General features: G+C 53.5%; 2 protein-coding genes across 2 annotated transcripts; both read right to left on the reverse strand.

Annotated features, from left to right (window-relative positions):
- Positions 1-379: 379 nt before the first annotated feature.
- On the reverse strand, positions 380-5808 carry LAG3 (lymphocyte activating 3). The gene is made up of 8 exons (XM_028150400.2): positions 5751-5808; positions 5330-5474; positions 4757-5004; positions 3848-4111; positions 3154-3429; positions 1321-1560; positions 908-1038; positions 380-607 (listed from the first exon to the last, which is right to left on the reverse strand). Exons 1-8 carry the CDS (start codon positions 5806-5808, stop codon positions 431-433), a joined length of 1539 nt encoding a protein of 512 aa, XP_028006201.2. The 3' UTR covers positions 380-430.
- A 2222-nt stretch (positions 5809-8030) lies between these two features.
- On the reverse strand, positions 8031-12674 carry PTMS (parathymosin). The gene is made up of 5 exons (XM_008144855.3): positions 12282-12674; positions 9206-9277; positions 8926-9004; positions 8744-8805; positions 8031-8578 (listed from the first exon to the last, which is right to left on the reverse strand). The coding sequence occupies exons 1-5, from the start codon at positions 12324-12326 to the stop codon at positions 8528-8530; spliced, it is 309 nt and encodes a 102-aa protein (XP_008143077.1). The 5' UTR covers positions 12327-12674; the 3' UTR covers positions 8031-8527.
- Positions 12675-20945: the final 8271 nt, after the last annotated feature.

Consider the following 20945-nt stretch of genomic DNA (forward strand, 5'->3'; position numbering starts at 1 on the left):
TACAACTAGAGGGCCAAGGACAGTGCTGAAGTGGAGCTGAATGTGGGGTGCGGTGGGGTGGGCCAGAGGAATAAAAATATAAAGGAAACCAGGGCAGCCAGCACGATAGCCAAAGGACGGAGGAAAGAGCTGTAGAAGTAAGGGGTGAGGGCTTTTTGGAGCTTTAGAAAAATTACTACCCATAAGAGATAGTAAGAAAGAGAGAGACTAAGGAGAAAAGAATCACTGAGAAGCCCGAACAGAAAGGGGAAGGATAGGAGAGACTGGCAGGGAGGGAAGGAGGGTGGGAGAGTAGGTTGAAGGGAGCCCCCAGAGGTTAGGGAGAGACAGGACTCTTCAGGGGACAAGAAGGAGCCAGACTCAGGCTTGCTGCTGATGGGAGTTTATTTGTACTGAGCTACGGGGATCCACTGGCTGCCTCAGCTCCAGGTCAGGGCTGCTCTGGCTGTGGCTCCGGCTCCGGCTCCAGCTCCGGCTCCGGCTCCGGCTCCGGCTCCAGCTCCGGCTCCAGCTCCGGCTCTGGTTCTTGTTCCAGATCCCCTATCTTGCTCTGAGGCTGAGGTGGGTGAATCCCATGCTCTAAAGCAGAGAATCTTCTTGGCCGCCACTGTGGGAAGACATGGAGGGCGAGAGAGAAAGAAAAGGATGAAGAGAAAGGAATAAGGAGGCTACTGGGTCCATCTATCCTTTCTCATGTGCTCCCAGGCCTTCTCTCCGCCCCTTCAAGCCTCCCCTGCATTCTTCCGGCACAAGGGATCCCTGGAGTACAGAGGCCTATGAAGAAGGGGTTCTAAAGGCAAGTCCAGGGCCCACCTCAGTCACCTTTGCTGAGGAGGTGGTGCCAGGCAGCCCTGAGGACTGGGGAGAAGGGAAACCAGTGGCAAGGGGAGGGGAGTCTTTGGCTCACCGGTCTTCTCCAAAGGTGAAAGCTAAAGGCTCCAGTCGCCACCAGGAGCAGGAGGAGGACACCGAGGGCGATAAGGAGAGAGAGGTGGCCTGTTTTCAGGGATCCTGGGGCTCTCTCGGAGCGCTGGGCGCCTAAGGAGAAAGTACAGGATTGGGCATAGGGTCACGACTGGAAGGACATCTGGCCACACCCTCATATTTTACAGATGCAGACCACGAGGCCCAAAGAGTTTAAGGGACTCGTCCAGGATCATTCAACTAATCACTGGCAGAAGAGGGTCAGGACTAGACTAGAGCTGGAAGTCAGGGCCCTACTTGGAAAAGAAAGAGCTGGGAGGGGTGGGGAGGAGGTCTGCAAGTGGGATCAAGATGACTGGCCTGGAGTTGGGGACCCCGTGTTGTGGGGTCTCAGACCTGAGCCAGGCCGCTCCGTGAAGTAGACCGCTGTTCCGAGAAGCCTGTCCCCCTGGTACAGATGGCACTGCCAGGGCTGGGAAAGGAGGCTGGCCTCCTGCACCTCCAGCAAGGGTCCTGGGGAACCCCTCGCAGACTTGTCCCGGGGGCTCCACACAAAGCGCTCCTGTCCCGATGCCGGAGTCACCTCACAAAGAAGTTTTCTCAGGTTGCCAGGTAACCCGAAGGATTGGGGAGTCACTGAAAACATTAGAGGGAAGAGATCTTTTGAGTCCCCGGTCCCCTTACTTGACACCCTAGGATCAACCCCCAAGTCTCAAGCACACTGCACTCCCCTGGGCTCTGATTGGATGAGGTTGAGGGGAGGAGATCAGGGTCATGGCCAAAGTAATCTTATGAAGACAAAGTTCTGGTCAGATCACTGCTGCTCAAAAAACTTCCCAGGCTCCCTGTTGCCTTCAGGGGACTGTTCAAACTCAAACTGGGCCAGAAGGATCCCATAACAGGTATTATTTCAGATACTTTTACATTACTGACTACTCAAATGCTCAAACCCTCACTATCTGTTAGGTGAGTTGGCCCCCCAATATACTTGCCACTTCTCCTGCTTTCATAATTTGAATCCCACATCAGAGCCCCTGCCTTGAGGTGCCCCCTGGATGAACTTGCCCACTTCCTGAATGTTTGGAGAACGGTGAGTTGACCAACTGACCTAGAGACAGAGCATCTCAAAGCTAAACAGTGAGAGACAGGGTGAGGAGGAGGAGAAAAACGGCGCACAGGAACCTGAAGATTTGGCGACACAGACACCTGAGTACAGACCCTGAGTCTGACACTTCCCATGTGTGTGGCTCTGGGAATGTTCCTCCTCTATAAAGCATCTCGCGTTGAATTGTCACGAGATCGCGTGGGAAACTGACACAGAACAATGGACCCTCAAGAAAACCTTAGACAGAAAGAATTGGTAGGCTTTGGCAACTGAGTGGACACGAGGGAAGGAGAAAGCCAGGTTTCAGGGTGAGTGGGATGCAAATGGCGTTATTGACAGAAAGGCGACGTCAGCGAGACTTAGCATGAGGAAAAGATGGGGTTCAGAGTGAGGCTGAGGTGTGACTAGGAGATCTAGGTAGAAATTTCCAGGAAGTATATGGAAATTCAGCACTGGCAGACAGGGGATGTATTATTTGCTAGCATAATCACTTATTCATTCAACTATGTACATTAAGCACCTACTATGTGGTGCTACTATTTAGTGGCCACAGATTAGTACTGCAGACACAGTCAGGTAGCCACCATTGGTCATTGACTGAATAACCAATCAATCGACACATTTTGAGGTTTTGTGTGTTTTTTTAAATGTGTTTATTTTACACTGTCTTGAAAAGCCCATGATCAGTAAATATTTGCTGGCCAAGGAACTGATGTATTAACTCCTCCCAAACCCAGGCCACTTCCTGCAACTTTAACCCAAGCCCTGGCCCCAAAGTGGGACAAGGATTCTAGAAATATAGTCCACCCCTTTTGAACCATTCAAACTTTTGCCACTTCTCCTTCTAACTTCTCAGACCCCCCCCCCCCAATCCACCGCCCAATTCAGAGCAGGGGATCCCCTTAGAGAAGAGTGGAACATTCATCTAGTGACTCAGGGGAGATTTTTAGTTTCAGTTTTAATATGTGGGGGCGAGAAAAGAGGAGGCCGCGAGGGGCAGCCTCTGGAAATTGTGCCCATGGCCTGGCACCATAAGGTGGCTTTGCCAGTATCTGCCCAGCCAGGCATCCTTCCCTGCCCAGCTCCCCCAGGTCGGGAGCCACCCCTTTCCACACAGGGCTGACCTGTGATGACTGCCAGAGTGACGGTGGTAATGAGCTGCTGCCCCTGCAGATGGATGCGGCAGGTGTAGGTCCCAGCCTGGGCCAGGCTCACAGCCTCCAGGCGAAGGGTGAAGTTGCCATTGTCTCCAGCCACCAGCAGGTCAGGGCCTCCCCCAGGAGGGGCCCACTTGGCAGTGAGGGAAGACGGGGTGCCTACGCCAGGGGGCAGGTGGCAGGGCAGCTCCACGCGGGAACCTGCTCCTGCGTACACTGTCAGAGGGACTGGAGGCTCGGGATCTGGAGAGAAAAGGCAACCCAACGTTAAAGCAGAGAGGGGAGGTAGCAGAGGGGCTGGAGCACTGGAGGTGGATGGAAGAGAGGCAGAAAAGGGCAGGAGCGAAGGAGGTGGTCCGGCTCCGAGGAGCGCTAAGGAGTAGAATAAGGTGGACGAACCCCAGAGGCGGAGAAGCCCAGGATGTGCGTGGGCCAGCAGGAAACCAGAGGCCGGCCATTGTGGCTGGGTGGCCAAAGGAAAGCCTGCCATGGGAGAAGGCAGCAACAGGAGAAAGGAAGAAATCGCACAGTGAGGTCCAGGATAATCACAGGTGGTGTGAGCTGCTGGAGACCTACTTTGGGGACCCACAAGTCAGGAGGAGAGGAGAAGAGGGCAGCAAAGGCATCGTGGTCAAGTGTGCAGGCAGACGGGAGGCGTTACCCAGAACGGTGAGGCTGTACGTGCTGGAGACACTGAAGCCATCTCCGTAGGTGAGGATGCAGCCCCAGAGCCCAGAGTCTACCCGGCTGACTCTGGGCAGGAAGAGGAAGCTCCCATCCAAGTGGTGATGGGGAGACTTGTGAACAGGGACTCGGCCCGGGCCCCGGAACCACTGCACAGAGGCTGGGAAGTCAGGGCGGCTGAAGGAGCAGTTCAAGACGACCCAGTCAGAGGTCCTGAGAGGCCCTCCGGGGCTGGCGGTCACTGTAGGAGGATAAAGAAGGTTTGGAGGGCTGATCAGCCCCACTGCAAACACGTTCCCAACACAGCAGGCCAACCAGGCTGGGCGCTCCTGGACATAGGCTCCACAATGTAAATAAATGTCTTTGTCTTCTCCCCGCGGCGCTCCCCGCACCCAGCTCAGTGCCTGGCACCTGGAAGTGCTTAAAATGGATGCCCAGGCTCTCCAGCCTCCAAGTGCACCTGGCTTGGTCTTCCCTTTCACCCGGCCTTCCTTGCCCGAGGATCCCCACTAAGCCCACCTCCTGAGCCACAGATGTCTGAAATGAATCACTCTAGCCCGGCACCCTTCCTCCCCCGACCCCCTCCCAGGGGTGCCTCCCCTCCTCCACCCTGGCACTCCCACGGTGGGTGGGGGAAGGGGAGTTCAAGGGGTGATATAATCTCTCTAACGAGCCCTCCTCCCCCACACGTGCTTTTCTGGGGGCACCTTCCACTTCGCAATCTGGTTCCCCACCCTCTTCCGCTACCCGTCTGGGGGCTCGCTGGCAGGGCCCCGGGCGCATCCTTAGAAGCACAGCCGTGGCCCAGCCCTTCCTGCCTCCGGATCGCGTCTGGAACTGGGCGCCCTCCTCCCAGCCCGGCGCCCCGCGCCCCGCCCCCACCTACTGGAGGCCTGGCCCACGCGCAGATGGAGGCGGCAGGTGAGGGCGCGGTCCCGGTCCCGGAGGTTCACCGTGGCGTGGTACTGGCCCGCGTCCGCGCGCTGGGCCGGGCGCAGCCAAAGCGAGAAGTCTCCGCGCTGCAGGCCCCGCTCCTCCAGCTGCACGCGGGGCTGCAGGGGCGGCCGCCCGCTGCGCAGGCCCCCCGGCGCCAGCCTCAGCACCGTGTAGGGGGCGCTCCGGGCTGGGGGCGGGCTGGCAGCCGGAGAGAGAGATGGGGACAGTAAAGGGAAAGAAGTCTCGAGAGAGATGCAGTCCCGCCACACTTTGAGGATAAGGAAGCCCACCCAAAGGGCAGGTCTCTTGACCATTCAAGTCCCAGTATCCGCCCTCGCACTGGGCCCGCACCATCCCCTGCTGGCAACCTATGGGCTGCCTCGATGAGGAAGGGCCTAGGGTGCAGAGTGGCAGGGGAGGCAGGCCACTGGCTTCAGAGGAACTGACAGCTCCCAGGAGGGGACCCGGGGCTGGCTTGGACCTTGGATTTGGGAATTCTGTGGCCCAAGTTTGGGGTGCATACCTGTCTGGTAGATGCTGCCAAGTAACCCCTCCTATTCGAAGGCTGAGATCCTGGAGCGGGATTGTGGGGCTGCAGGGGAGCCGGGCAGCAGCCCCCTCCTGGGCCCACACCTCCCGGACCTTGGTCCGGGGCCCTGGGGCCTCCACTGGGGAGGAAAAGAGAGGCCAAGGGGAGGGGCCGTGAGCCGAGTGACTTAGGAGTAGAGAAGGAGCCTGAAGGAAGACCAGGGTTCTGCCCTTTTCCTGCCAGCGGGGAGCCTGATGAGAGGCTCTGGGGCTGAAGGACTGCCCCAAGCAAGTCATGAGAAAAATCCACCCAAACTAAGAGCCCTGGCTTCTGTGTAGTCATCCGGAGACCCCTGCTGACCCCCTCCTGTGGGTCTGGGTCAATCAACCCTCTCACAGCATCATCCCCATCTTACCTGGAGCCACCCACAGCAAGGGCAGAAGCACCAAGACCAGGAACTGGGCTTCCCCCATCTCCCCTTGGGCCCCGGCCAGGAGGAGCCCTCCAAAGGGAAGAGGTCAAGAAGTAGGGAGAGACAGCCTGACCAAAGAGAGGTTCTGCAAGGTGGGAGGTGGAGGAAAGGAAGCTACAGGAAGAGGGACAGGGACAGAGACCTGGAGGGAGAGGGGAGGAACCAGTGACCAGAAGCTAGAATCCAGAGGACAGCTGGCCAGATCAGGCAGCCGGGGGTTGGGGAGGGGAGGGAGAAAGGTTGGGGGGTGGGGTGAGGGGGAGTCCTAGGTAATGGGGCAGGGCAGTGGCAGAGAGCAGAGCAGAGGCAAGGTGGATGTCTTGAGCTGGGAGGCCGGTCTGCTGTTCCCAGGGCCCTTGCCCCTGTCCTTCTGCCTTCCCTTCACCTTCCCCACTTCCCCTCTGCGTTGCCCCCCCACACACCCCAGGGCTCACGGTTTCGCTTCTCAGTGGAAAGTCTGAGGGGGCTGATTCCCAGCAGCGTTACCCTCCACCCCTGTGGTGGCTGGCGCTCCCCTTGTTTATTTCCTCAGTCCCGGGTGTCCCCACCACCTCCTCCACGCCCTCACCCACCCTCCTGACTATTCCCTTTCCCAGGACCTTCTGCCCTTCTCTACACACTGTAAACTGTTTCCCCTGTCAGCTCCAGCAGTCACACTTTCTTCCTGGCCAGCCCTTTCTCTGGTACTCACCCCCTCCCTCATTCCTTTAACCTCCCAGAACTTCATTCCCACTGCAGACCTGCCTCCCTCACCCACCCGATCACTCTTGGGAATAAGGTAGACAGGAAGGTTTATCGGACCTTAAAAGATGCTAGGCCTGGGGAAGGGTTCCTCAAGCCCAAAGAATAGCTATGAGCTTTCAGTGTGGGCTAGGCCCGTGGTCGGCAAACTGTGGCTCGCGAGCCACATGCGGCTCTTTGGCCCCTTGAGTGTGGCTCTTCCACAAAATACCATGGCCTGGGCGAGTCTATTTTGAAGAAGTGGCATTAGAAGAAGTTTAAGTTTAAAAAATGTGGCTCTCAAAAGAAATTTCAATCGTTGTACTGTTGATATTTGGCTCTGTTGACTAATGAGTTTGCCGACCACTGCAGTTTTGGACCCTACATACAGCAACTCATGAAACCTAATGTTATCCCCATTGTACAGATGAGGAAACTGAGGCAGGCTCAGAGATGAAGTAATTTGGCCAGGTCAGTTACGGAGTATGAAGACAAAAGCTGTGTGTAGTCCTGACCTTGGGTGAAGTATGGGTCCTTTAGCAAGCTGGTGGTGTTAATAAGTCACACGCACCTGCCCCAGCTCAGACCCCTGCTCCCAATCCAGAGGTTCTAGATTGGCAAGGGTGATAGGGAGAAATGCAGAAATCCTGCAACAGAGATCAAACTCTAGAAAAACGAAGGCAGCCCTAACCGGTTTGACTCAGTGGATAGAGAATCGGCCTGTGGACTGAAAGATCCCAGGTTCGATTCCGGTCAAAGGCATGTACCTTGGTTGCGGGCACATCCCCAGTAGGAGGTGTGCAGGAGGCAGCTGATCAATGTTTCTCTCTCATCAATCTCATCAATGTTTCTAACTCTCTAGCCCTCTCCTTTCCTCTCTGTAAAAAATAAATAAAATATATTAAAAATAAAAGGAAGGCAGAAGTACTGAGACTGCCAGAGGGAAACCCTTGCCTCCCACCTGTCCCAGCCTGAGGAGCCCAGCAGGGAGTGGTGGAGGGCGGGTGCCAACAACTTGCAGCCAGCCTGGGTACGAGGCCCTGGAGTCCTCCTCTCCTTAACCAGGTGCTCACTCCCTCAGTGCCAGGCAGAGGGGCAGTTCTGATGCGAGGAAACTCTCACTCCAGGTCCCAGGAAGTTGAGACCCAGGCCTCCAGCCTTCTCCCACTGCAGGGGTGGGACTTCCTGTTTCTGAAGCTGTTTCTTTGCCTGGTTCAGCACAATAAGGCTGGTAGCTTTCCACTGGGCTCAGCAGTGTCTAGACCTGGTGTGGGCTAGCAGGGAAGTGCGTGTGTATTGCTGGGGAGGAATTCCCCAAGAATCCAAAATCAGGACAACAGTCAGCTCTCAAAGAAGCTGTGCTCCGTGTCCACCCCAAAAGTGCTGACCTTGTCTTCTTGAGTGGGGGATGATAGGAGGGCACTTTTGTATAGGATGGAAGGGTCCTAACAGAATGTGACATAGCCACCCTCCTCCCTCTGCCCTGGGAAAGCAGGAGACAGGTTAAAAACAGAAGCGCGACCATTTCTTTATTAAATTATACAAAAAGGAGAGGAGAGGGGGGCAGCTGTGGGGCTTGGTCCCAACCCTGGCCCCACCCCGGCCTGGCGCTGTCTGAGAGAAGGGGATCTGAAGGAGACCCAGGGATCAGGCAGGGTAGGGATGGGCAGGAAAGAAAGGTAGGATGCAGAGGTTCCGAAGGAGAAGCTATCGGAGGAGGGGTGGGAGTGAGGGAGGAAGAGAGAAAGAGGGAAAGGGGGCAATTGGGGACCAGCTGGGGAGCTCAGATGGAACAGGTCAGAAGGTGGAACAATGGCAGAGTGAGGATGGAAGGGCAGTGTCTGGAGAGGTGGACATGAGAAGGCTGGGGAGAAAGAGGGGGGTAGCTCTGATGCAGGGCCCAGAGCAAGGAGTCAGGTGAAGAGTGGCTGGACTGGACTGTTCCTGACCCCATCCCCAGGCCTTGAGGGGCCTCCTTCTCCAGCCCATTGGCAGGGGGCTCATGCCGATGCCCCATTTTCTGTCTTCTGCCGCTTGGGATCAGCTTCATCCTGTGGAGAGGGAACGAGCTGGTAAATGGGAGAGGGACTTCCCCCTGTCCCTGCCCTGTTCCAGCACCCGCCCATGCACCACAGGGTTCTGGATCCAAATCCAAAGGGCTCCCAGCCCCTGCTGCATCCCTGACAGCCCCTCAGGCCCCACAACCCAGCCCAAACCTCCTCTTCAGCAGCTCTCTTCAGCGCGGGCCCCTCGTCGTCATCATCTTCTTCTTCCTCATCTGAGGAGCCAGAAATGGGTCATTGGGGAGGCAGGGAGCCCCAGCAGGCCCCAGTGGTCGCCCTCAGCCCTATGTCAGTTCTTCAAGCCCACCCTCACTCTGTTCCTTGCCCCTCCCCACCTTCTTCTTCTCCTTCATCCTCTTCCTCTCCGTCCTCAGCGGTTTCCTCTTCTTCCTCCTCGGCTCCATTCTCCTCCTCCTTTGGGGGGACCAGAAGAGAGAGCAGTGTCAGGCTGGCTGTTTGCCTCCCACACCATCACCACCAGCGGCCAGGGGCACTGGGAGGGCCAGAAGGGTGGGGCGAGGATGGGAGGAGTCAGAGGAAAGACAGAACCCAGCTTCTCAGGAGGGGGAATGGTGGGCAGGGGTGGTCACAACCCCCAACCCTGACCCTTAGCACCTCCACCACTTCTTTCTTTCGCTCTTTCCGGCTCGCCTTCTCCTCCACCTTCTCTTTCTTCTCCTTCAGGTCCTGCAAGAGAGAAAGAGGTCACCTTTCCCTCCCCAGAAATCATCTGCAGCCCTGAAGTCCCTCTAGCCATGGTTCTCCCTCTGCAGTGAGCTGAGAGGAGAGTGTGAAATAGAGAAGATAGTCACAGCAGTCTAGAGTCAGAACAGAGGTCGCAGGGTCCTTAAGGCCACAACAGGGCTGAGATCAGACACTTTCTTCCCCCCAAGTCTCAGAGAAGATGGAAAGTGATGAGGAAAGAGAACTAGGTGGCCAAGGTAACTGCTCACCATCCCCATCAAGTTCTCCCAAACCTCACTGGCTGAAGAGTTCAGCTCAGCAAAGCAAATCCCCTCCATCTGCTCACAGCCCTGATGCCCCACCCCCTCCCATTGCCTGCCCGTCTCTGCCTTTTGTCTACCCCTAGGGCCTTTTCCTGGGCATCCCTCCCAGCTTCCCCCCAGCTACCAAAGCCTTTGTTTCCCTGTCTGTGTGTCTGTCCCCAGAATCCTCAGGCCCCTCCTTGGGCAAACACCACAGGAATAGGGAGAGCACTCTAGCCCAATTCCTGACACCCCTTCTCACTTTTTCCCACTCCCCCTCTGGGAGGAAAAAAAAAAAAAGTTCAAGTAGTTTCCACCTCCCTAAGGCCTGTGGAGTGCGCACGGTGTGGTAGAAGGGTAGAAATAACCACTTCCAGGGGATGTAGGTCAAGTAGGATAAAAGAAACATGGGAGAATGTGGGACATGGAGAGGAAATGAGACAAGTTCTGTGTCTGGGGTGGGACAGGAATACTGATGGGGAAGGTACCTGTCTACCCCTGCACTGCCCCTCTTCTTCACCCCAAGATCTTAGCAGGCACACCCTGTCTTTTTCTGATGTGGCAGAGGGAGATGCTCCTGAGAGTCCCCCTTCTCTAGACACACCTGCCCTTCCAATTTTGATTCATCCTCTTCCCACCCCACCCTTGGCAGGCCCTGAACGAGTGTCTCCTTATGATCAGATCTGGCATTGGTGTGCAAGTCTGTGTATCTGATCCATGTGGATGGAAGATTTCTGTGTGAGCAGATCACCCCAGGAGGGTGTGTCCTTTCTGGAACTGAACTGGGATAGGAGGGGGTATGGGCTGGTGTCGATGGTTGGCCTGGAGGGACACTCGATTCCCTTCTCCCTTTCTGGGAAGGGAGAATGCTTGACCCTCTCACTCCAGCTAGGTTTCTTCATGTCACTTGGCTGTCCTCATTTCTTTGCCACATGGTCGGTATGGCATTTCTTTCTTTTCTTTTTAATTTATTTTTGATGAGCGAGAGAGACATTGATTTGTTGTTCCACTTATTTATGCATTCATTGGTTGATTCTTGGATGTGTCCCGACCAGGGATCAAACCCACACCTTGGCACGACGCTCTAACCAACTGGGCTACCCGGCCAGGGCAGTATGGTACTTCTACGACCTGGCGGACTTGCTCCTCCATCCTGGGCCTGGAGGGCCGGGGCTCATGAGCTTCTCTCTGGGCCCTAGCACCAAGTCTGTGTCGCCCTGGCCAGAGCTTCCCATCTGGGCTTAAGGGGGGAGGGACATTACCAGAGACCAAAGTCCAAGGGGCCGGGCCCTCTCCTCCCTGTTCTGTCCTTCTGGTCACTGTCCTTCCATGATCCCCTTTCCAGGAGGGTATGACCCAGGTCTTGTGCTAAGCAGCCCTCTGGCCCATTTACTCAACACAGGCACACACCGACACAGGCTGACACCAATTCACACACACACACACACACACACACACACACACACAGCTTCTTCAGAGGAGCACCCACGCAACTCAGAGACACATGGCCCGGTGTTTGGGTCTTCTGGCACACTCTTGAGACAGACAGCATCAGAGCACAGCTGAGTCCTGGGCACTCACAGAAGAGCAACATGGCTCCAGGTCTCCACATGCACGCATGTAACTGACACAAGGCAGTCCCACACACTTGCTGAATTTCAGACATACAAAGACACCTACTCAATGAAGTCACGTGCCACCACACCTTGCCAGATCTCGCACATAGCCCCTCTCTTCCACTGCCTTTAACCCCACTGGTCCCCTCCTTTTCACTGCACAGGCCATCAGGAGGCCTCTGTGACCTCCTCTGCCACCCTCCACTCCCAAGGTCGGGCTCCCAGCCCCCAAGCCCTGGCCGAATTAATTTCCCAAAGCAATACTCAGCAAGTTCCCTGGAGAAATTAAAGGCTGGAAGAGAGGCAGGGGCAAACGGATGGGCCAGGGAAGGGAGCTGACGAGAGCAAGGACGGCTCCATGCACGGCGGTGTAATGCAGAGCAGAGGCTTTTCCGAAGGCTATTCCGATCCCGCTTCTGATTTTTAGGGACTCAAGATTCTTTAAGTGGGGGGGGGCGGGGGGAGCGGAGAGGCTGAAAAGGTGCTACGGAGAGGAAAGATAGCTGAAGGCCATGGGTAAGGGAAAGGATACAGACGGAAAGAACGGAGGGAAATGAGAAAATAGAGGCAGTGGCTGTCCAAGGAGAGAAGCAAGCAGCAGGCGGGCCTCGAGGGGAGGGGCCGAGAGGAGAGGAGCAGCCTCCAGGGAGAGTCCTGTTTACACAGGCGAGTCTCACACCACTTAGCCCAGGAAAGGTGAAGTCAGATTGACAATCTGATGGGGGACGGGGCGACGGCGCGCGGGGAGAGGGGCGTGAGGAAGGGGGCAGGTCAAGTGCGCCGCGCAGAGCCCAGACGGGAAGCTGGCCGGGGCCGAGGCGTGCGGGCCAGGCCCGGAGAGGGGTGGAGACGGCGCCTGGGCCCGAGCGGGGCCGGGAGCGGCGCCGGGGAAGCTAGAGGGCGCTGGCGGGCGGCACGCCGAACCGGGCAGGCAGCGCCAGGCTGGGGAGCGGGGGGGAGGGCGGAGAAGGGTCTGCCGGGATCCGGCGCCAGGGCAGCGTGGGGCCGTCGGGGGCGGCCAGGGGCGCAAAGGCCGCGCGGAGTCCGGGGGGTCGCGCGGGTCCGGGTGGCGGCCGTCCCCGCCCGTACCTTGGCGCTCAACTCGGCCGCTGCCTCCACGCTCTTCTCCGACATGGTGCCGGGGCCGGGGCTGGCGGGGAGCCGGGGTCCCGGGGTCGGGACGGAGGGGCACTGGACGGCGGAAGGTGGCCGCGGCCGGAACCTGGCGCGGTGGCGGCGGCGGCGGCGACAGCGGCAGTGGCGGCCGCTCAGCAAGCTGGGTCTCTGGAAGAGGCGGCAGAGGCGCGCGGGGTGGGGCGGAGGTGGGTCTGGAGCGGAGACCCGCAGGGCTGCGGCCGTCCAGAGGGCGGGCGGAAGGGCGGTGCGGGCGGTGGCTGGCGCGCTCCGGCCGCGGTCGCTGGGTCCTCGCCGCCCCCGCACCAGCAGAGCTGCCACCGACCAGCCGCTGCCGCCCCCGGGCAGGGAAACCGCTTATAAAGGCGGCGCTGCCCGACGGGAGGGGCTTCCCAGGGGTGGGGCCGGCGGGAGCGGGGAGGAGAGGAGCAGGGAGGAGGATGAAAGCGGAGGTTGGAGAGGTGGGGATAGGAGGATGAAAGCGAGGGGAGGGTGAGCGCGGAGAGGCGGGAGGAAGGACGAGACGGGAGGGGGAAATGGAGGGACTGACGGGCTCGGAGAAAGGCGCGGGGCGCGGAGGTGGGAAGGGGTGGGGTTCCTGCGGGGAGGGACCTCCGGATCTCGACCGTGACTGTGGAGTCAATCTTTTGGGGGCGGACTGGAGGGATGGCCAGAACCCTACTGACATCCCTCCCCCCCAAAACACACACACACACACACACACACAAAAAAAAAACACCCTGAGATTTTGCCAAGGGATGGTGTGGGGAGCAGAGGGAAAGCTGGGCAGGTATTTGAGAAACTAAAAGCTTCAAGAGGAGGAAGAGGGTGGGGACCACTTCCACAGCGCGCTGGCTTTCCCCTGGCCTCGGCCATCTCTCTGCGTTGGCCTTGAGCGGGTACGGGAGCAGCCAGGGCAGCTCACCTCTGCCAGCCCGCGGCTGACTTTCGTGACCCTTACCGGGTTCTTCCCATCCTGGCTCCTCCTCGTGCTCTGAGTGGGTCAGAGGCCCCCCGGTTTCCTTTCCTCTCTTCCATCTCACTTCGCTTTCCTTCGCCTGGTCCTTCTCTTCCTCTTCATTCCTCTGTGCCCAGACCCCTCTCTCACAACCATGCACATCTCACCCCTCTCTCTTGCTCTGTCACCTCTGTTCTGCTTCTCATTTTCCCTCTTCTACCCTCCCTTCCCTGACCTATTCCCCCTTCCCAGGCACCACTGTTCTCGTCTCGTCTGAGTCTGCCTCCTGGCCCTAGATCCTTAGGTTTTCCTCAATTCCTCTTCATGCCCTCATCTTCCCTTTCTTTCCGTTTCTCTTTCCTCCGCTGCCATCTTCCCCAGCTCTTCGGAATTCTGTTTGCCTCCGTTGCAAGGGGTCCTGGTCTGGAGACTCACCCTGTTCCACACAATCTCAGTCCCTGGTCCTAAGTTTCAATACCTTTGGGCCATTTTGAGAAGCTTAGGATTTCAGGAGGGGACAGGAGCTGGGGTGTGTATTAAAGGTCAGGAATTTAAATGGAGTGGAAGGTTAGGGTTTGGAAAAAGGTATCTTTGGTGTGTGCGCACTCCCATATTTGGTTATCATTATCATTACTCTTATTTTCTTAATAAAAAATACACAGTGGATCATCATTTATTGTTTGAGGGCTTAAACAAACCATCTTCCGGTCTGTTTCGCTTCCTGACTCTTCTATTTCTCAGTCTCCCTCTCCTCAAAAATCTTGGGAGCCCCGCCCAGGTTTTTCCTTGCCGAACCCATCTTTCTCGGAGATCTTTCCATCTCTCAATCTGTTTCTCTGACTCATTTACTGATGTATTTAGCAATCTCTGACCCTCTCCATCTCTACTCTCTAGCTTCATTTTTCTCCTTTCCCCCCTCCTTTGCCCCCCCCCCAGCCCCCCTTCTCCCCGGTCTCACTCCCTCCCCGTCTGTCTCTTTCCTCTCCCTCCCACCCTCCTCCTTCCTCTACCCACTTCGCCACCTCCCAGCCCCGCCTGCTGTCTCGGACACCCTGCTGGGCTCTTACCCTGTTGCCCTGGTAACCGCCCCCACTCCGGTCACCTCCACTCCCCTCCCCCCTCCAATCCCCGCCACCAACAACCTCCATCCACCTTCCTCCTATTTTTCCTGAGAGCCAATAGAAACCCTGTTGCCAGGTGGAATGCTCATTTGAATCAGCCAATCCAGGAGCGCGACTGCTTGCCCTGCCTTATATGGGGATTTGAGGAGGGCCACTCCCCCCACACCAGACCCACAGGGGACCAGCCCCTCCACTGCCCTTTCTGCCTGCTCTGGAAAGAGCCTGGGACCCTCTTTCTCACTCTCCCGTTAGGGCCTGGCCTCCCATCTCTCTAACTAGGACCACCGGGGTTAGTGTGGGCAGTGAGCGGGTCTGTGGGCTGGGCCTCAGGGCCGGGGGTGGGAATGAGGTGTGATTAAGGAATGGGAGGCGGAGGGAGCCGGGAATTTTGCCCAGGGAGGGGTGTCTGGGAGCGGAGGCAGCTGCAGTGGAAAATTCCAGGGAGATGGAGAGGCAGAGAATGGGAGTCCTGCCCCAGGGCCCAAGGGAGTGCCTTGAGAATCTGAGTTTGGACACTAGGGACCACAGGAAAAAGACCCAGGAAGCTGGAGGCCTGGATCCAAATCCCTTCCTGAATGGAAAAAGCATCCTTTAGCCTTCCCTGTCTGGTTGGACAACAGACTAGTCTCCTGAAGTCTTGGCTTCAAAATTGAGCAGCTAGAAGTGAGATGGGGTGAATATGGATTGGTTGGGTTGCTGAAAGCCAACCCCCATATCCTTGAGGCTGGGCAAGGACCTAGGATTTGGTTTCTGGGGCCAAACAGTGTTAAATGATGCTAGCATGTTTGCTCCGTTCCAGACAACTATTTCTGAGGCCTCGTGGAGGGTTGTCTGTCCCTAGAGTTCTATTAATCCACAGTCCAGTTGAGAATTTTCCCCACTAGTTGAATGGGGAAACCGGTGCTGCTTACACATTTTCTGAAGGTGGGGAAAGGAGGCCAGATGAGAACAAGGGAGGCATGAACCCAGGAAGCGGGAGGATTCTGTGAGTTCTGGCCCGACTTCCTAGAAATTTACCTCACTGTGTGTAAGGTGTTCAGTTCTATCCATCTCATTCATAAGTGAATTCTTCCCCTTCTCCAGCTTCCTGTTTGGTTGGCATTTTGTTTTTGTTTTCGTTTGCCTATTTATCAGATCGGTTAAGTACTAAGGAAGATCTAGTTATTCAAGGCATTGGAGGATAGAAACCTGAAGAGTTGGACCTCCCCTCTCCTCACTGTACCTTTTTTATTTTTTATTTTTTTAAATATATTTTATTGATTTTTTACAGAGAGGAAGGGAGAAGGATAGAGAGCCAGAAACATTGATGAGAGAGAAACATCAATCAGCTGCCTCCTGCACACCTCCCACTGGGGATGCGCCCGCAACCAAGATACAGGACCCTCAGTCCGCAGGCCGACGCTCTAACCACTGAGCCCGGGTTAGGGCCCGCACTACCGTTTTATCCCCACTCCCAATAACCTCATTTTCTATTCCTCTTTTTCCTTTCCTTTTTTTTTTTTTTTTTTTTTTTAATTAAAAAAACAAAAGTCAGTGGGAAGTTGAGATGAGTTACTAGAGAGAAACCTAAACCAGCTTAACTTTTATCCTGGTTTTGAGAATGTTGCCCCCAGGAGCATTACTTGAAGAAATCATCTTCCTGCCCAGCCAGTGGCTCAGTGGTTGAACATCTACCTAGAACCTAGTTAGGGCACATGCTCGGGTTGTCGACTCGATCCCCAGTAGGGAGTGTGCAGAAGGCAGCTGATCGATGATGTTTCTCATCCATGTTTCTATCTTTCTATCCCTCTCCTTCCCTCTCTCTAAAATCAATAAAATAAAATTTTTTTTAAAAAAAATGATAGGTAGCCTTGGCCAGTTTGGCTCAGTGGCTAGAGCGTCGCGGCCTGTGGACTGGAGGGTCCTGGGTTCGATTCCGGTCAAGGGCACATGCCCGGATTTCGGGCTCAATCCCTAGTGCAGGAAGCAGCTGATTGATGATTCTCTCTCATCATTGATGTTTCTATCTCTCTCTCCCTCTCTGAAATCAATAAAAACATTAAAAATAACTATATTATTAAAAATAAATAAATAAGGATACATTTCACTTTATAAAGCTATCTTGAGTACTTTTCTTTCCAAGCTAACTCCTGCCTCTGTTCTGGGGCTCAACATCACTTGCTGACTTTTAGCTTAATTAATTAGGATTTTCAATCAATTGTAAGAATTTTTGTATCTTCAGCACATACTTGCCTATCTGGCATATTGTAGAAGCTAAAAAATGTTTCCTGAAATGCATCAACTGTCTTCCTACCTAAAATACAGACTGTTTAATTTCTCTATATAAAACCCTTTGATAGTCCTAGCCAGTTTGGCTCAGTGGATAGAGCTTCGGACTGAAGGGTTGAAGGTTGATTCCTGTACCTCTGTTGCAGGCTTTGGCCCTGGTCTGGGCTCCTGTGGGAGGCAACCAATGGATGTCTCACATGAATGTTTCTCTCTGTCTCTCCTCTCCCATCCACTCTCTCTAAAAATCAATGGAAAAATAACCATTGATTTTCAGGGTTAACAAACAACAATAACAAAACAAACAAACAAAAAACTATCAGTTAAAGTCCTGGAGCAAACAGAGACCTTCAAGATCTGGTCCCTTTAAGGGTATATAACCTCTGTAACTTCATCTCTCACCACTGTTCCCTCAAATATTTTGCTTCAGCGCCCCCTGCCCCCTCCTTTTTTTTTTACTCCTGATAGTTCTTCCCAAATGAAGCATACCTCTGTGCCTTTGCATTGATCACATCTTTTTTTTTAAAATATATTTTATTGATTTTTTACAGAGAAGGAAGGGAGAGGGATAGAGAGTTAGAAACATCGATGAGAGAGAAACATCGATCAGCTGCCTCCTGGGGATGTGCCCACAACCAAGGTACATGCCCTTGACCAGAATCGAACCTGGGACCCCCCCAGTCTGCAGGCCGACGCTCTATCCACTGAGCCAGACCAGTTAGGGCACATCTTCTGCCTAGAATGCTCTCTTGGCTCCATTCCCAAAGTCACTCACTCCCTCTTTTGAATCAGTTTTGCCCTTTTTATATACATCTTTCAAAGGGTATAGGGAATCAAATATATGGTGATGAAAGGGAGATTTGACTTTGGGTGGTGAATAAACAATGCAATATACAGATTATGATGTATTGTAGAATTGTACACTTGACTAATGTCACCTCAATAAATTTAATAAAATTTTTAAAAATAAATCTTTCTATTGCAGACTTCCTCACTGGATAATAATTAATTCCATGTTGGCCAGAGACCCTTCAGTCCATGGGCCTACACTGAAGGGTTGAGATCTTGGGCAGAGATCATGTCTTGTCTTTTTATCCCCAGCACCTAGCACTATGCCTGGCACATAGTAGGAGCTCAATAAATATTTTTTGACATGAACCACCAAACTGGTGACACAAAAATGAATCCTTAATGCCCATGTTAATCACAAGATGCCCTGCTTCCTTCAGGATGTATTCCTGAAATGATCAAAGAACAATAGGAAGTTCTTAAGACTTAAAACTCCAATGCAATGCAAAACTAACTGGTTTGGCTCAGTGGATAGAGTGTAGGCCCTGGGTTCAACTCTTTTCTAGGACAAGGTCAAGGGCACATACCTTGGTTGCAGGCGGTGGGGGGGTGGGTGAGCACGGAGGCAACCAATGTGTCTCTCTCATATCATGTTTCTCTTTGTCTCTTTCCCTCCCTTCCACTCCCTCTAAAAAACCAATGGAAAAATATCCTCGGGTGAGGATTAACTAAAAAAATAAATAAAATTATTTTAAAAACCAAAAAATCCAATGCTAATACCAACCATTAACATTAGCATATCTATCCCTGATGGTCTAACAGCTAACAACTTATGGTCCAACTAGGTATGAAATTGACTTATTCCTGTTGTCCACATCTCCTGCTTTAGGTGGCTAGCTTTTAAAGGTGAGACTGTCCAGGGAGCCACATGGTCAGGATCTTCCAACCAGACACAATTTTAATAGACTATTCTCAAATCATTGTTTGTATATATTCAGTACAATGCAGCAAGCAGACCAGTCATTTATTTTTCATCCAGTTGCCCACATCAGAAAACCTTGGGAGTCCTTCTTGATTCCTCTCCCTCACACTGCATCCATCTATCAGCAAATTTCGTTAGTTCCATCTTCAAAATATATGTAGAACATGACACTTCTCATCACCTCCATTTTTTCTAACCTAGTCAAAGCCACCATCATGTCTCATCTGGATTATGACAGCAGCATGTGAATAGGTCTTTCTATTGCTGGCTGTTGTCCTCCAACAGTCTATCCTCCATATAATAGCCACATTGATCCTTTTTGTAGGTCTTACAAACTTCCACATGATCTGGCTTCTTCCTTTCTTTGTGACCTTGTCTCTTACTACTGCTCTTCCCTATTCCACATCAGTCTAGGCACATTGGCTTCTTTGTTGAACACACTAAGCATACTTCTGCCTCCGGGCCTTTGCACTTACTATTTCATCTGCCTAGAAAGTTCTCACCTCAGCTAGCCCTCCTCTTGTTTAGGTCTCTACTTAATTATCATCTTATATGTGACTAGAGGCCCGATGCACAAAGATTCGTGCAAGAATGAGCCTTCCTTCCCCTGGCTGCCGGCACCGCCTTCGCTCCGGCCGGAGCCACCTTTCCGCCTTCCCATGCTGCCCAGAGGCCCCAAGCGGCTGGGGTGATGCAAAACACCTGTGTCGTCACCATGGCGATGACACAAGTGTCCTGCCCTGCCCCTGGATACTCAGCGCCTGCATATGCAAATTAACCCACCATCTTTGTTGGGTTAGTTTGCATACTCACTCCTGATTGGCTGGTGGGCATTGCGAAGGTACGGTCAATTAGCATGTTACTCTTTTATTAGTGTAGATGCCTTCCCTAGTCACTCTAAAAGCCACCACTACCTCCCAGTTGTTTGTCTGTTCTTCTGTCCCCCTTCTATTACTACTATATCTCAGAACCAGGAACAGTACCTGACACACAGTAGGTATTCAACAAATATTTGTTGAGTGAATGTGGATATAAAAACAAACTGAAAAGCTGATTTTTAAAAAATGCTCCTGAGTCACTTTTCAATCTCACTCTAACCTGGTGTCTGCTGTACAACTCCCTCTACCTGGGGCACCTTAGTGCTAATTTTCAGGGTTCATCTTCCTCCCCCAATGCAAATGCATACATACATACACCCATACACACATACACTCAGTTACACCCATTCATTTGGGCCAGGCAGGAAATCCAGTCTCCCCTACTCCCACTTCATTCCTCATCCTCACTCTATTCCAAATCCAACTGCCCTGGGATTGCTCCAGGTGCATGACCTTGCATCTAAAAAGGCCCCTTTCTGGCCAAGCTCTACTCTCACAAGGACTTCCTGACTTTGTTTCTATCAGATAGAGAAGTGAATATAGGAACTACTTTATTTCTCTTCCATCTTTATCCTCCTCTCCACCCCTGGCAGGGTTCATTCTTCCTCATACATCTTACTATCTACAAGACACTCCAGTGACAGAGGAATTTCTGTTCCTCAGAGTTCATTGGACAGTGATGGAAGGAAGGAAGGAAGGAAGGAAAGAAGGAAGGAAGGAAGGGATGGATGTGGGAGGAAATAGAAGTGAAGGCGATGGAGGACTGGTTGTGGGGGACAGAAAGATTCTTGTAAAATTACATCCCTTTAATTCTTGGAGTAGATGGCTGCCTAAATAGTATGTCTCTGGGAACACTGAAAATGAGCTCTTGCATCTCCTCCTTCATCCCCATCTGTTCAAGGATTTCTGTTAACCTGAGACAAAACCCAGGTCTGGAGCTCTGTCTCATAGTTAGAAGCTAAATGGTAATTTGTAAACAGCATTTGGGATCTGCTCCAGGGGCACTTGCATGGTGGGATGTCAAGAGATAGAGCATCTGGAAGAGAAATGTAAATGTAAAATATTTTACTAAGTCTCTTCCCCAGAAATATCAATGAAAACAAATTTTCTTTTATTGTGTCTTTGTCTTTCTTTGGCTTTGCCAATCAGCCTGCTTCAAAATTATCTGTCTCTGTACCCTCTGTCTTCACTATTGTTTTTTCCTCTTTAAGGATGATCAAGTCCAAAGAAACCTGAGAAGCCCTGCCCCCAGTACCTCCTCCTGCGTCACCATGGACCCCTTCCCCTTCCTCCCCCCGGGGAAATATTGGGAACCAGTCTTTCTGATTGTCAGGCTCCACATAGCACTCAGATGGCTGGCAGCCAGAGTAAAGAACCAGGGAGAGCTAGAATTTGGATAAATCTGGTTTAAAGTCCACCCTAGACAGTCCAAATTCCCTGACACCCAGGGGGATGGGCCTTTCTCTCCAGTTGGGCCAGATTTTATGCAAGACATTTACTATGTCAAAGTATCAGTCTTTGGCCTCGGAGTCAGGTCTCCAGAGTCTGTTTCCAGCTCCACCCCAGGGTGATTCTGGTGAATGAAGCTTCTCCCAATCTTCAGACCCTTGACCTAGCTACCTGGCT

Source organism: Eptesicus fuscus, chromosome 7 (assembly GCF_027574615.1).
Source record: "Eptesicus fuscus isolate TK198812 chromosome 7, DD_ASM_mEF_20220401, whole genome shotgun sequence".
In the NCBI taxonomy this organism is placed as follows: Eukaryota; Metazoa; Chordata; class Mammalia; order Chiroptera; family Vespertilionidae; genus Eptesicus; species Eptesicus fuscus.

What these genes read in the sequence shown, in the direction of transcription:
- LAG3 (XM_028150400.2), bottom strand. Translation starts at nt 5,808, where the DNA reads ATGGGGGAAGCCCAGTTCCTGGTCTTGGTGCTTCTGCCCTTGCTGTGG. An exon ending in GTACAGCCTCACCGTTCTGG is followed by an intron (nt 3,430 to 3,847) that starts GTAACGCCTCCC and finishes TTTTCTCTCCAG; the next exon opens with ATCCCGAGCCTCCAGTCCCT. An exon ending in CACGGAGCGGCCTGGCTCAG is followed by an intron (nt 1,039 to 1,320) that starts GTCTGAGACCCC and finishes CTTTCTCCTTAG; the next exon opens with GCGCCCAGCGCTCCGAGAGA.
- PTMS (XM_008144855.3), bottom strand. Translation starts at nt 12,326, where the DNA reads ATGTCGGAGAAGAGCGTGGAGGCAGCGGCCGAGTTGAGCGCCAAG. An exon ending in GAAAGAAAGAAGTGGTGGAG is followed by an intron (nt 9,005 to 9,205) that starts GTGCTAAGGGTC and finishes GTCCCCCCAAAG; the next exon opens with GAGGAGGAGAATGGAGCCGA. An exon ending in AGAGAGCTGCTGAAGAGGAG is followed by an intron (nt 8,579 to 8,743) that starts GTTTGGGCTGGG and finishes CCCTCTCCACAG; the next exon opens with GATGAAGCTGATCCCAAGCG.